The sequence below is a fragment of the Cupressus sempervirens genome, chromosome 1 (assembly GCF_028749045.1).
Source record: "Cupressus sempervirens isolate cs-2001-9-10 chromosome 1, ASM2874904v1, whole genome shotgun sequence".
In the NCBI taxonomy this organism is placed as follows: Eukaryota; Viridiplantae; Streptophyta; class Pinopsida; order Cupressales; family Cupressaceae; genus Cupressus; species Cupressus sempervirens.
In genome coordinates this window covers 331,105,945-331,117,419 of record NC_143118.1, presented here as the reverse complement: position 1 = coordinate 331,117,419, position 11,475 = coordinate 331,105,945, and the positions used below count along the sequence as shown (strand labels likewise).

General features: G+C 29.8%; 1 protein-coding gene across 1 annotated transcript; it reads left to right on the top strand.

The window, feature by feature from the left end:
• Nucleotides 1-4,376: 4,376 nt before the first annotated feature.
• Nucleotides 4,377-9,327, top strand: LOC149577519 (GDSL esterase/lipase At4g26790-like). The gene is made up of 5 exons (XM_089824162.1): nucleotides 4,377-4,663; nucleotides 4,957-5,087; nucleotides 6,692-6,925; nucleotides 8,426-8,684; nucleotides 8,995-9,327. The coding sequence occupies exons 1-5, from the start codon at nucleotides 4,420-4,422 to the stop codon at nucleotides 9,192-9,194; spliced, it is 1,068 nt and encodes a 355-aa protein (XP_089680288.1). The 5' UTR covers nucleotides 4,377-4,419; the 3' UTR covers nucleotides 9,195-9,327.
• The last annotated feature ends 2,148 nt before the right edge of the window (nucleotides 9,328-11,475 follow it).

Genomic DNA, 11,475 nt, shown 5'->3' with positions numbered 1-11,475 from the left:
ATTTAGGGCTTTGATATGTAAAATTTGGGGTTGGGTCGCCAAGGAAGGAAGTCTGCGAAATGATATTGCAGACGTTCTGCGGAAGTATGAGCAGAAACAGAAAGCAAACAAGGAAGCTACGACTAAAAAACAGAAAAATTTTTACTCTTTTTTTTTTGAACAGTCGACTTAGAAAAATTCACTCACAGACAGAACAACTGAAAAGAGTTATTGCAATAACAAGAGATATTAGAAGTGAGAGGAACCTGAAGGCCATGACAGAAAAAAAATTTGATGTAATTTCCACCCAGCGAGCCCAAGAGAGTGCTCTGATACCAGATGTGAAGAACCTCCTTATAGCAATATCGTGAGAATGCTCAAAATAACAGAATACAAAGTGATAGCAGAACTCAGAATGAATCTACTGATCGCAGGCCACTTCGAGGGGGTAACCTCCTTTGAGCAAGCTCAATACAATAAATTCGTCCGTGCCCATCAAGGGCCTCAACCTATTCTTATATACTGGGTACGATCTAGAAAAGTAATACTACCTATGCATGTGGGATAATAAAATATACTCGCGGGACGACTTACAAAGCATATGCGTCCAACAACACTACTCTAACAAAATAAACAGAAGGAACACACAGGTTCCTAACAGTAGATCCCTTATGTGCTCCTTTTGTTATGTGTTCATTTCCCTTAGTTTTACATTTGTTTAAGGGTGCATATAATAGTGGAACATGTTTTCCTTTTGGATCCATGTATCGCACCTTAATGTTATTTCTCCTATTACTTGAATTTTATAATTGATTCAATGTGGGAGTATACACTATCATCTTTGTTGAACATTAAACGCACACACTAAAATCCATTTTTTTAGTTATTCCTTTTCAAATTAGTTAGAAAATATTGCATTTTTCTTTGTAATGTCCTCTTAGCGGGATGTTTAGTTCTATTTTCCTTGATGGAATACTTTTCCAATATTTTTTAGTGGATTCATTTGCAAACAAAAATTTTCCTTGGGGAAATCTTTTTTTTTAATATTTCATTAGATACAATGCTTCACTTAATTATTCCCAGGATGGGTTGACTAGCATTGATGTTATTTCTAATAGTGTCAGGAATATTGCTAATTGCATCATCTTAAAATGGAAGCATTTCTATGTTAAGAGTGTTTAGCCCTCTGAGTAAGTGGTTTGAGGTCATGTCAAGTGCCTTGAATGGGTCTTTGCATGGATTTTCCCATTTTCCCCATGTTATGCTTCTCTCTCTCTCTCTCTCTCTCTCTCTCTCTCTCTCTCTCTCTCTCTCTCTCTCTCTCTCTCTCTCTCTCTCTCTCTCTCTCTCTCTCTCTCTCAACACATGGATCATAGTAATTTTAACTTTACTAGGCTAGTTTTATAATATCCTTTTTTCTCTTCATATGATGTTTCTTTTATTATGGTTTCGAATCAATACTTAGACCTAAGTCACTTGGGGTCTCGGTAATTTTTTTAATTTATTTTACCTTGATAATAACTCTTTCATATTACTTCGTCTACTTTTCTACAAGTATGAGGTAGGTTCATACTCACAGTAAATTGGGGACTAAATGAAGCATACTAAATTGTTAGCATAGACAATTTTGGTCCTTAGTAGGGCCTCATTTTAGTGCCCAAGGATTCCATGCATCATTGGCCTATTTTTATGTATTTAATAAATAATATTTTAATATATATCCTCTATTAACCTAATGTATATGTAGGCCCTAAATTTTTTATGTGTTCCCTTTAATTATTTAATTCATTCATAAAAAAGATAGGCCTTGTTGTACATAATTTTAACCCTTAATTTGATGTGCATTTTGGATACCCCATATCCTCATATATTTACAATTTGAATATAAGCCCTACTTGGCTAGTGTAGGGTGTACAATAAGGCATGTAGTAAGATAGTTTCCCCATGCTTTAGTAGGCAAGCTGTCCTATACCTTGTAAAATTGGCTATAATTTTAATTGTAGAAGAGTTTTTTTAATTTTAACATGATTAAAAAGCCTTGTTGACCTCCTTTAGTTTTTTAGCCTTGAAATGGATTATTAAGGTATAAAGGCAAGGTCACCCCCCTTATTTTTGAGGCATCCATTCAATCAATAAAGAAATCATATCTATGTATTCAAGCACTCAATATATCAGTTCAATGATCATTAAAGGAAATATATTCACATTGATATTCATTGATGCATCAAGCATGAAAAGTAGGGAATAGTGTCTATATCCTTGCATTAGTGAAGACATGTATTCTTCCTATCTTAAAACCAAGGTCAATAAAATGTGTGACATTTTCATGCATCTTCATGAATAATTTGATAGTTTTGAAGGTATAAACATCTCAACAAGCCTTTGTTACTATCATCACACTTACCTTATGAATTTCAATTCATTTCAAGGGTTAATTCCTAAAAAAGGTTTTGATAGAAGGAAAACTCCTTTTCCCCAATAAAAAATCCATTTTTTATGTGTAGGTGACAAGTGGTACAATTGGGGAAAAGGCTACAGGTTGATCTACTAAAAGTTATAATTGGCACAAGTTTCATCAAGATTTGTTGACTCTCAGGTGTGTTTTAGGGCCTTCGGTGAGTTTGATTGCCTTTTACATCAAATTGCCCCATTCCTATAATTTTAGAATGAAATTAAGACCCTAGGTTAGTCACTATTTTTTATTTTCAAATTTGGTACCAAAATCCAATTTAATATCTTTGATATGTTTCTATATCCCTCATTTTTATTATTTCCCTACAATCTTGCATCTCTTCTTTACATAGTCATATTCCACTCTACAGTGAAGAAATCACTGCATCCTCTTTGAGCTTAACCCTTCTTGAGCCTACTGGATCAACACTCCTTTTATTGTTATAATAGTGCATTTGAAGTGTGAGCTTCCTAGCTTGACCAATCAGCTTAGTGAATGCCCATTCATTCATCATCTTTCATATTTTCTTCATCATGAATAGAAGGAATAAGTTTGGAAGGCGCAATTTGAACTTTATAATTTAAAAGTTTCATATTTCATTCCACCCAACAAAAATGAAATAGGTCAAACTGATTTATGAGAATAAATAAGCATAGACTGATTTTAAATAACTTTGATAAATTTAACTTAGACTATATTAAGTTATATATAAAATATATTTCATCAAAACAAAAAAAGACATTTTTTTTGTTTAAAAAAAAATGTTAATGCAAAGTTAAATAAGATATATCTGTAAAAATTGGAAAGATATTTATCATGTGATATGTATTATTGTCCATTTGACTACTAAACTTCTTAAATGAATTATGATATACTATTAAGATTGGTGAGTATTAATCTCATAAGAATGAATAGTACCCTAAATATAGTTTTGACTAAGGAAACCCCCTTTCCATAATTTTTCCCAATTTTTGTGTAGGTAACAAGTGGTATATTTGGAAAAAATTAAATATATTAAATTATAAATTAATTAATTTTTTTGTCACAACCAAAATAAGACCATTTTTTTATTAAAAATTATAGTTGTATCTTTCTACCACCCCCTTTTTTGAATATTATTTAATTTTCTTTTAGTTAATGCAAAGTTGAATAAGATATATTCATAGAAAAGTAGGACAAGTATTTATAATGGTACATAATAAAATATAATTGTAATATTGTCCATTTGACCATTAAACTTTTTTAATGAATTATGATATACTATTAAGATTCATGAATATTGGTTTCTTATGAGAATGAATAGTACACTTAAGTACTCATCGCATCTAAATGATGCTCATAAAAGTGAAGTATAGGGCCTTTGAGGAATGGGTTGCTTAAACATCACACACTAAGCTTGATTCCTAGGTTAAAGGTGTTAAATAGTCAAAGTTAATCTTTCCTAATTTAATGACCTTCTAGAATGTCTTCCTCCTCAATATTACTCCAACTCAGACATACATGATTATAGAATTCCCTAAAAACTAAATTCAGTATAATAAATAAATCTAAAATAAAAATTAGATAAATAAAAAAAGACAATAATGAGTCGTACGCAAATATCGGAGTTGGTAGGCATTGGAGAATTTTCCAGAAAGGTGAGCATACGCAATTTTCTTTTAAACAGTTATTTAGAGAAACTTACTTTGCTTTCATGAATTATATAAAATACTTGCAAGTAATTTATAACTCTTTAATCCAAGACAGTTTTGACCAGTGTTAATTTGTCCCAATTAAATTTTCTTGAAAGCTCCACTTTGAAGAAAAAATACTCTTTAAATGGTAGAAGGCGTTGAACTAATTTAGGTAAAGGTAGAACAAACCCACACATTGAAGTCTTAGGTTGGTGATTGTTAAGCCAACTGGGTGAAGCTCCAATCAATATTCATGGTACTTATATTAATTTTTCTTACATTTGAAAATGCAGAGTGCAATACCCCACAGCTTCAATGGCTTTTAAAATTATTGCCCTTAGTTGGGCAATAGCCATTGTTAGTGGATGGGGTGCTGAAGCAGATGCAAAACAATTGGCACCTGCAGTTATTGTATTTGGAGATTCAACTGTAGATCCAGGAAATAACAATCATATTTCAACTCTTATTAAGAGCAATTTCCCTCCCTATGGAAAAGATTTCCCTGGCCATACTTCCACTGGCAGATTTTGCAATGGAAGGCTTCCAACAGACTTCATAGGTAATCAATTTAGAAACTGATCATGTTGTTTTTCATCTTTTCTCCATGTAATCAACATAGGATTCATAGTTAATCACTTTTGAAATGATCATGTTATTTTTCGTCTCTTTTCTGATGTGGGTTATAATTATGTACTAATGAACATATAGTTCTTAGATGGTCAATTTTGAAATGAATTTTTCTTATTATTCTCTTTTTCCTCTGAAGTGGGTTATAATATGCTAATCAGCATATTTTCTGATGTAAGTTATAATGTGTGAATGAATATTTTTGTAATGTGGTAATGAACATAGCTGAAGGACTGCATATAAAAGAGGCTGTTCCAGCATATCTGGACTCTGGACTGAAGGAGCATGACCTTCTTACTGGAGTTAGCTTTGCATCTGCTGGCACTGGATATGATAATGCAACTTCGCGACTTGTTGTATGTTCATCTTCTTCTTTGTTTCATGAAAATTTTAGATATGTCGGTGGGCATTAAAACTAGCATGCAGTGTTAGATCAGTTTGGATTGAACATAACCATATTCAAAAGATTATTTTAGATTTGAAGGTTTAATATTATTCATTTACATCATATCTTTTTTCGGCTGAAAGTGAAAGAAAAAGAATATCTATTCTAATCATTTATTTACTACTTATTAATATATATATATATATATATATATATATATATATACTACTTATTAATGTATATATATAGTTTAATTTGAGAACATATTTTGAATTTAGATAGTATGATTTAAATTATATATAGTGAAAACAAGCTAAACAATGAACAAATTTGTAAGTGTTAATAAAAACTGATGTATTTCATGTTTTGTAAATATGAAAATTAATTAATTAATTATATGTATTCATGTATGAATTATCTAGATATAATTGATTGATAATTTTTTTTATTGAATATAATTTAGATTGGTCTAAAGCTAATATTTTAATTCTCTAAAAATAATTCTTATTTTTATTTTAAAAAACTAATATATTTATGTGAAAAAAATTAGTTAAAATATAAATTTTAATAGTATGTTTCTTTATAACAAATATTTATTATTAAATTATGTATGGATTACATGAATTTGAATGTTGGACTAAGATAATTTAAATTGGTCTATAATGTATAATAATTAGTTGATCTAATAGCTATCTACTATTATTTAACATTATTTAGTAAGACCTATAACCTAAAATTAGTTGATCTAAAATACATCTACTTTTAATCAACATCATGTCATAGGACCCATAGAGTATAATTAGCTGATCTTAAGCTCATCTACTTTTATCTTAACAACGTGATAGTAGTCCATAAGATTCATAACATATAATTGATTATTCCATTATTATTATCTAACATCATGATAATAGTGCCCAAAGAAAATATTAAGATTTAAAATCTTAAAGTCAAATCTTAAAATAACAACACTAAGCCCAACTTTTATCAATATTTCTATTTTTTATTAAAAGTATTCAACATATAAAATCTTAATAAAAACAATTTAACAAATTATCTCTCTAACTATTTAAAATTCAAAATCTGAAATACATAGTTTAAAAAAAATCAAACATATTTTACTATTATTAATCAGCCTAAGAAGTTCTTAAACTATCAAAGACATCATAATTTGGCCACCCACCATCAACTTCCAAGCCACCATGAAAGTGAGACGGTCCACCAATTTGTTTTAACAAAAAAAAACCAGTGCCTGCTATTTTTAGCTCTGAAAGAAGGATGTTAGAAACTTAATTATATATCCCATGGTGAAAACCTAAACTTTGAAAGCTCTGTGTCGAAATCATCATATAAAATAGTTAGCATGCAATCAGACACTTGGCTATAAAATCTACTGCTACTGTAGTATAAAATTTAAGGTCCCTCCCTGCTGAAAAGCCACTTGGAGCATATATTTCATAATATTTTCCTTTTCTGGCACTTTCACATTAAGGAGGTCTCTCCAAATGATGAATATTACTGTTTGCATGCAGAGAATCTATAATTAACTCTCTTTATTATTGTCTTTGCAATTGCTAGTCTGTAATACCCATGTGGAAGGAAGTTGAATTCTTCAAGGAGTACAAAACAAAGTTGGAGAAAATAGCAGGAATTGAAGAGGCCAACAAAATTTTGAATAAAGCAATATTCGTTGTGAGCGCAGGCAGCAATGATTTTATTGAGAATTATTACGTCAATCCATTCACAAGATCCAAGTATAATATTTCCCAATTCCAAGATCATATCATACGAATCAGTTCCAACATACTTCAGGTGCATATATTTATGGTTATTTCATTTGAGAACTATTTATCATTGTTGTTTTCGAATTAGATCACAGTTTATAATCTTACATTCAATTTATATTTCATCATCTGTCATTCATTTTCCATTTTCAAGTAGCTTTGTAATGTTATTCTAATAATACATAGAGGAATTTAATCATTGATTCAAATAATCTAATAAAAAAATCAGTTTAATTAATATTATAATATTTAAATTATAACATTATAATGTTTTGAATTATATCAAATGTGATATTTGTGAATATTTTGAATTAGAAATGTTAATCAATGTTATTTTTGTATTTTAGAAATGATCAGTATGCTTTACCATTCATCACCAACATTTTAGGTCACATTACATTATTTTTAGTCTTCTTTGTTCCAATTAATTATCATATAATATGATCATTGATTTAAAAAACTTATATAATCTAATTCAAAGACCACATTGATACATATTATGTATTATTGAAAGCTAATGTTTTTTTATTTTATGAAATATGGTATAACAGATATTGATGAACATTTTGTATTGGTTAATGTTGTTTTCAGATTAGATTGTAAGAGAGTTTTTTCAATCAACGTTTTAGAGATGGTATTCCACCATCTATCATCAACATTTTAGATCACACTTCATCATCTCTACCTCTTTGTCATTTAAATAATAGAATCATGGAGTGTAACTCGATTCAAAAATCTTTGACGTGGTCTAATCTAAGAATAACATTGACCAATATTATAGATTCTACAAATCTCATTTCTTTAATCATATAATAGATATTAGAATTAGAATTACTATAATGCAGCAAACTTTGACTCAGTGGGTATTCAATGCTTTCATACAAAATTTAACAACACTTTTCATTTAAATTTATCAAAATCTTATATAAAATTTTCAAATCATCTCAAATGTTTAAATCATCAAATATGATGCCACATCAGCATACTTTTTGTCAAGTTGTTCAAAATTGCTTCCAAAAAAGTGATACCAATTGTAGTGCATTAGGGACCTTCTACTTGTACAGTTAATGTAGCATCAATTACACAATCAATTGCTTAAGAAACAGGTATCATTCAATTATAAATAGCCACAAAATAATTATCTATACTAAATCAATTAATGCAAATATTAAATTAATTGTTGCTATCACAATTATTAGAACATGTTTCTTACTAAATCTTGGAGGCTTCTATGGTTCAGACAAAATGCACCAGAAGTGAAAAAAAAAATCTTCAGATCTCTGAAAATATAGTGATTTTTTCTCATTTTTTTTTTGTTATTTTTTATTACAAAACATATCATGAAGAACAAATACTTAAGATTTCAACAAAATCCCTTGTGTTCTAGATTTTTTCAATTTTAATCAAAAGTATAAAATAGCGGCATCCTAAATCTTCTCCCCACCTAAAAACTTAAAACCTAATTATAAGACTATTTGCACTCAACATTTTCTATATTAGACTTATCTACATAAAGATACGGTTGCAGGAAATATACAGCTATGGAGCACGCAGAATAGCCATGGCAGGGCTTCCTCCATTGGGCTGTCTGCCATTGGAAAGAGCAGCCAAAGTTTTCAGGATGAGTGGAGGATGTGTGAAGGAGCTCAATCAAAATGCTATCGACTACAATATGAAATTACAAGCGATGATCGATTCCCTCAAATCCAATCTTCCGGGCCTTCGAATCGTTTATGCAGACGTATATAGCCAATTGATTGACATGGAGCTCAATCCTGCTAAATTCGGTAAACCTAAGATCTTATTTGCTCTTTACAAATTGCAGGTCAACTACAAAGTATTTTTATTAATTATCTAGCAATCTTGAATGTTCGGTAAAGTTGTTTATATGAATTTAATTGTGTTTGATTTTACTTTAGATTATATTTTGTGATTCATAATCAAACAGTATAGTTTTTAACAGATCGTACAGTATAATCTAAAACATGTTACAATATATTAAATATAGTTCAATAAATATAGTTCAATTCACCCATCATTGTATAAATATATAATACATCATGTTGAACGTTTTTTTCTTTCTCTTCTAAATTGCAGATATAAAGTATACAAGTCTAGCATGCTGCGGAACGGGTGCACTAGAATTTGGATATATATGCAACAAGCGAACACCATTTACATGCACTGATGCCTCGAAATATATATTTTGGGATTCAGTTCATCCAACAGAAAAAACTTATAGATTTGTTGCCCAGGATTTACTGCAAAATAGTATTCCCAAACTACTAGACCCCTAACGTTATCATCATCATGCTGTTTTCATCAAGCATTTTATAAAATAGTCACTTGTCGAACTCACATATTGGAGGCTTTCGAAATCTTTCAAACCTTAGAATAACAATGAAAATGCATACAATCAGAATTTTTTAATCCCTTGAGACTTGAGATGCTATCTTAAATTTATTTAAACATGGGCATCTCTGTTACGATGAAACGTATCTTTAAAGTGGACCTTTTTTGGGGTCAAGGTCACTAACATGAATGCTCTGACCCATTAAGTTTGATAATCATAATATAAAGTTAATTAAGAATGTAAAATTGGAACATCGACAAAGGGTAATAGGTTTGATTCATAATTAGATTATGACATGAATGATTTATATATGAGAGAGTATGGTTTCTTATTCTTGTTTTGGATATGATAATTCAGGGAGACAGATCATGTCTAGTTGTAGTACGAAATTTTCAAGGATGTTACTTCTTCATATAAGAATTTATAATAATCACCCCTAATACAAGGAGCATAAATACAACAAGATATAGAAATCACTTCTCCTTAAATTTTGTGCTAATTACAACTTAATGTCCACTCAGAAGAGAGATAGCAATACAAAGACATGATTGATATGAAAGTAACTCCTTAAATTATATGTTAATGAGGGCCAACTTCATAGAAATTAGAAAGAGAGAGATTTTTGCAAAGACATGAAATTAGTGTTTTAATTTTTTCTCCTTTCCATGTTTTCTTTACATATTGGAGGAATTGTAGACACCTAAACTTCACAACTATTGTTTGATCAATCTTATCCATTTTATTTTTATGTTCTTGCTATCATTGTTTTTTAATATTAATCAGCAACAAAATAATGGTATTGTCTCTTAGAAAACCATGGCACAAAAGCATAAAAAACTAATGGCACACCAAGAACATTATCAACAGCAAAAACTACTTGCAGGAGAAATAACATATTAACTAGCAACATATCATCAACTAGCATATTCATAGCAAGGTTTAAGAACACATTGTATGTAAAGAAACTATTCACCTTGGAATCTAATACCAAAAGGAAAACGTTAGAGTCTAAAAACTAATAATTAACAAAATGTTTAAATCAAAACCCAAGTCCAATTTACAATAATACACCAAAAGAAAAAAATTCTTGTTGAAAATACTAAAGCAAGATCGAAAAAAGGAGAATTATGTATGGCCTAGAGATTTTATGTTGCACCCTAACTAGTAGAGCACCTAACTCAAGTCATCTCTAAAAAAATTCAAGAGTTCCTTGTATTTTTCTTTGTTATTTGTGTCCTCTCCAAGAACCCTGGGCAACATTAGTGACATAGACTAGGATGGAGAAATCCCCAATGGAGATGTCCAACCAAGAAACAAGAGTAATCATAGGGAAGAAATAACAAAAAAGAATGATATAGATAATATATTTAGCTGATTCAATGTAGATCTAATGAAAATTTTCCTACAAACATGCCAAGTAATAGGCCTGCCCAATTGCAGCCTTCAATTATAAACTTGATTCAATGCGCGACCATAAATGAACAAGCGATTAACCTCTAGATATTACTATTATGTCACACTACTAAGACACATCAAGGATATTGCATATATATATATATATATATATATATATATATATATATATATATATATATATATATATATATATATATATATATATATATATATATATATATATATATATATATCCATTGTGACACACATGTTGGCTTAGAAGAATCACACTTTCCAATAATTAGGAAATGCATTACAACAATACATCTTATGCTTAAAGATAAGATGAGAAATCAAGAAAACAAGAACATAGGGATGTGCAAGCCAAGATAAAGGTCCACACATGATCCAAGAATCTTTCCAAAGAGTCATGAATCATCGTGCGCAATAAAAGTCATTGCATAATGAAATTCCACACATCACTTGTGGTATAAATGAAGAACATGCTACCTAAGGATAATTGAATTGGAACTCAAAAAATAAAAAATCATAAGATGCTCAATTATAGAACAATGATGCATGATAGGTCCTCTTTAAGATGCCAAAATCAGGTAGGTTGAGATGCATGATCAAAGAACTGTACACACAAACAATCAAAATAGAAAATAAGAACAAAAGAAACAAAAAAAATAGAATGATGCAAGATTGTCATATTCCCAAGATGGTCTTGCATCAAACACTCTAACCTAAGTGAAACCAAAATGATCTAACACGGAATGGAAAATCCAAGAACTATGTTCAACTAGTTTATTCTTCCACTAAACTAACTA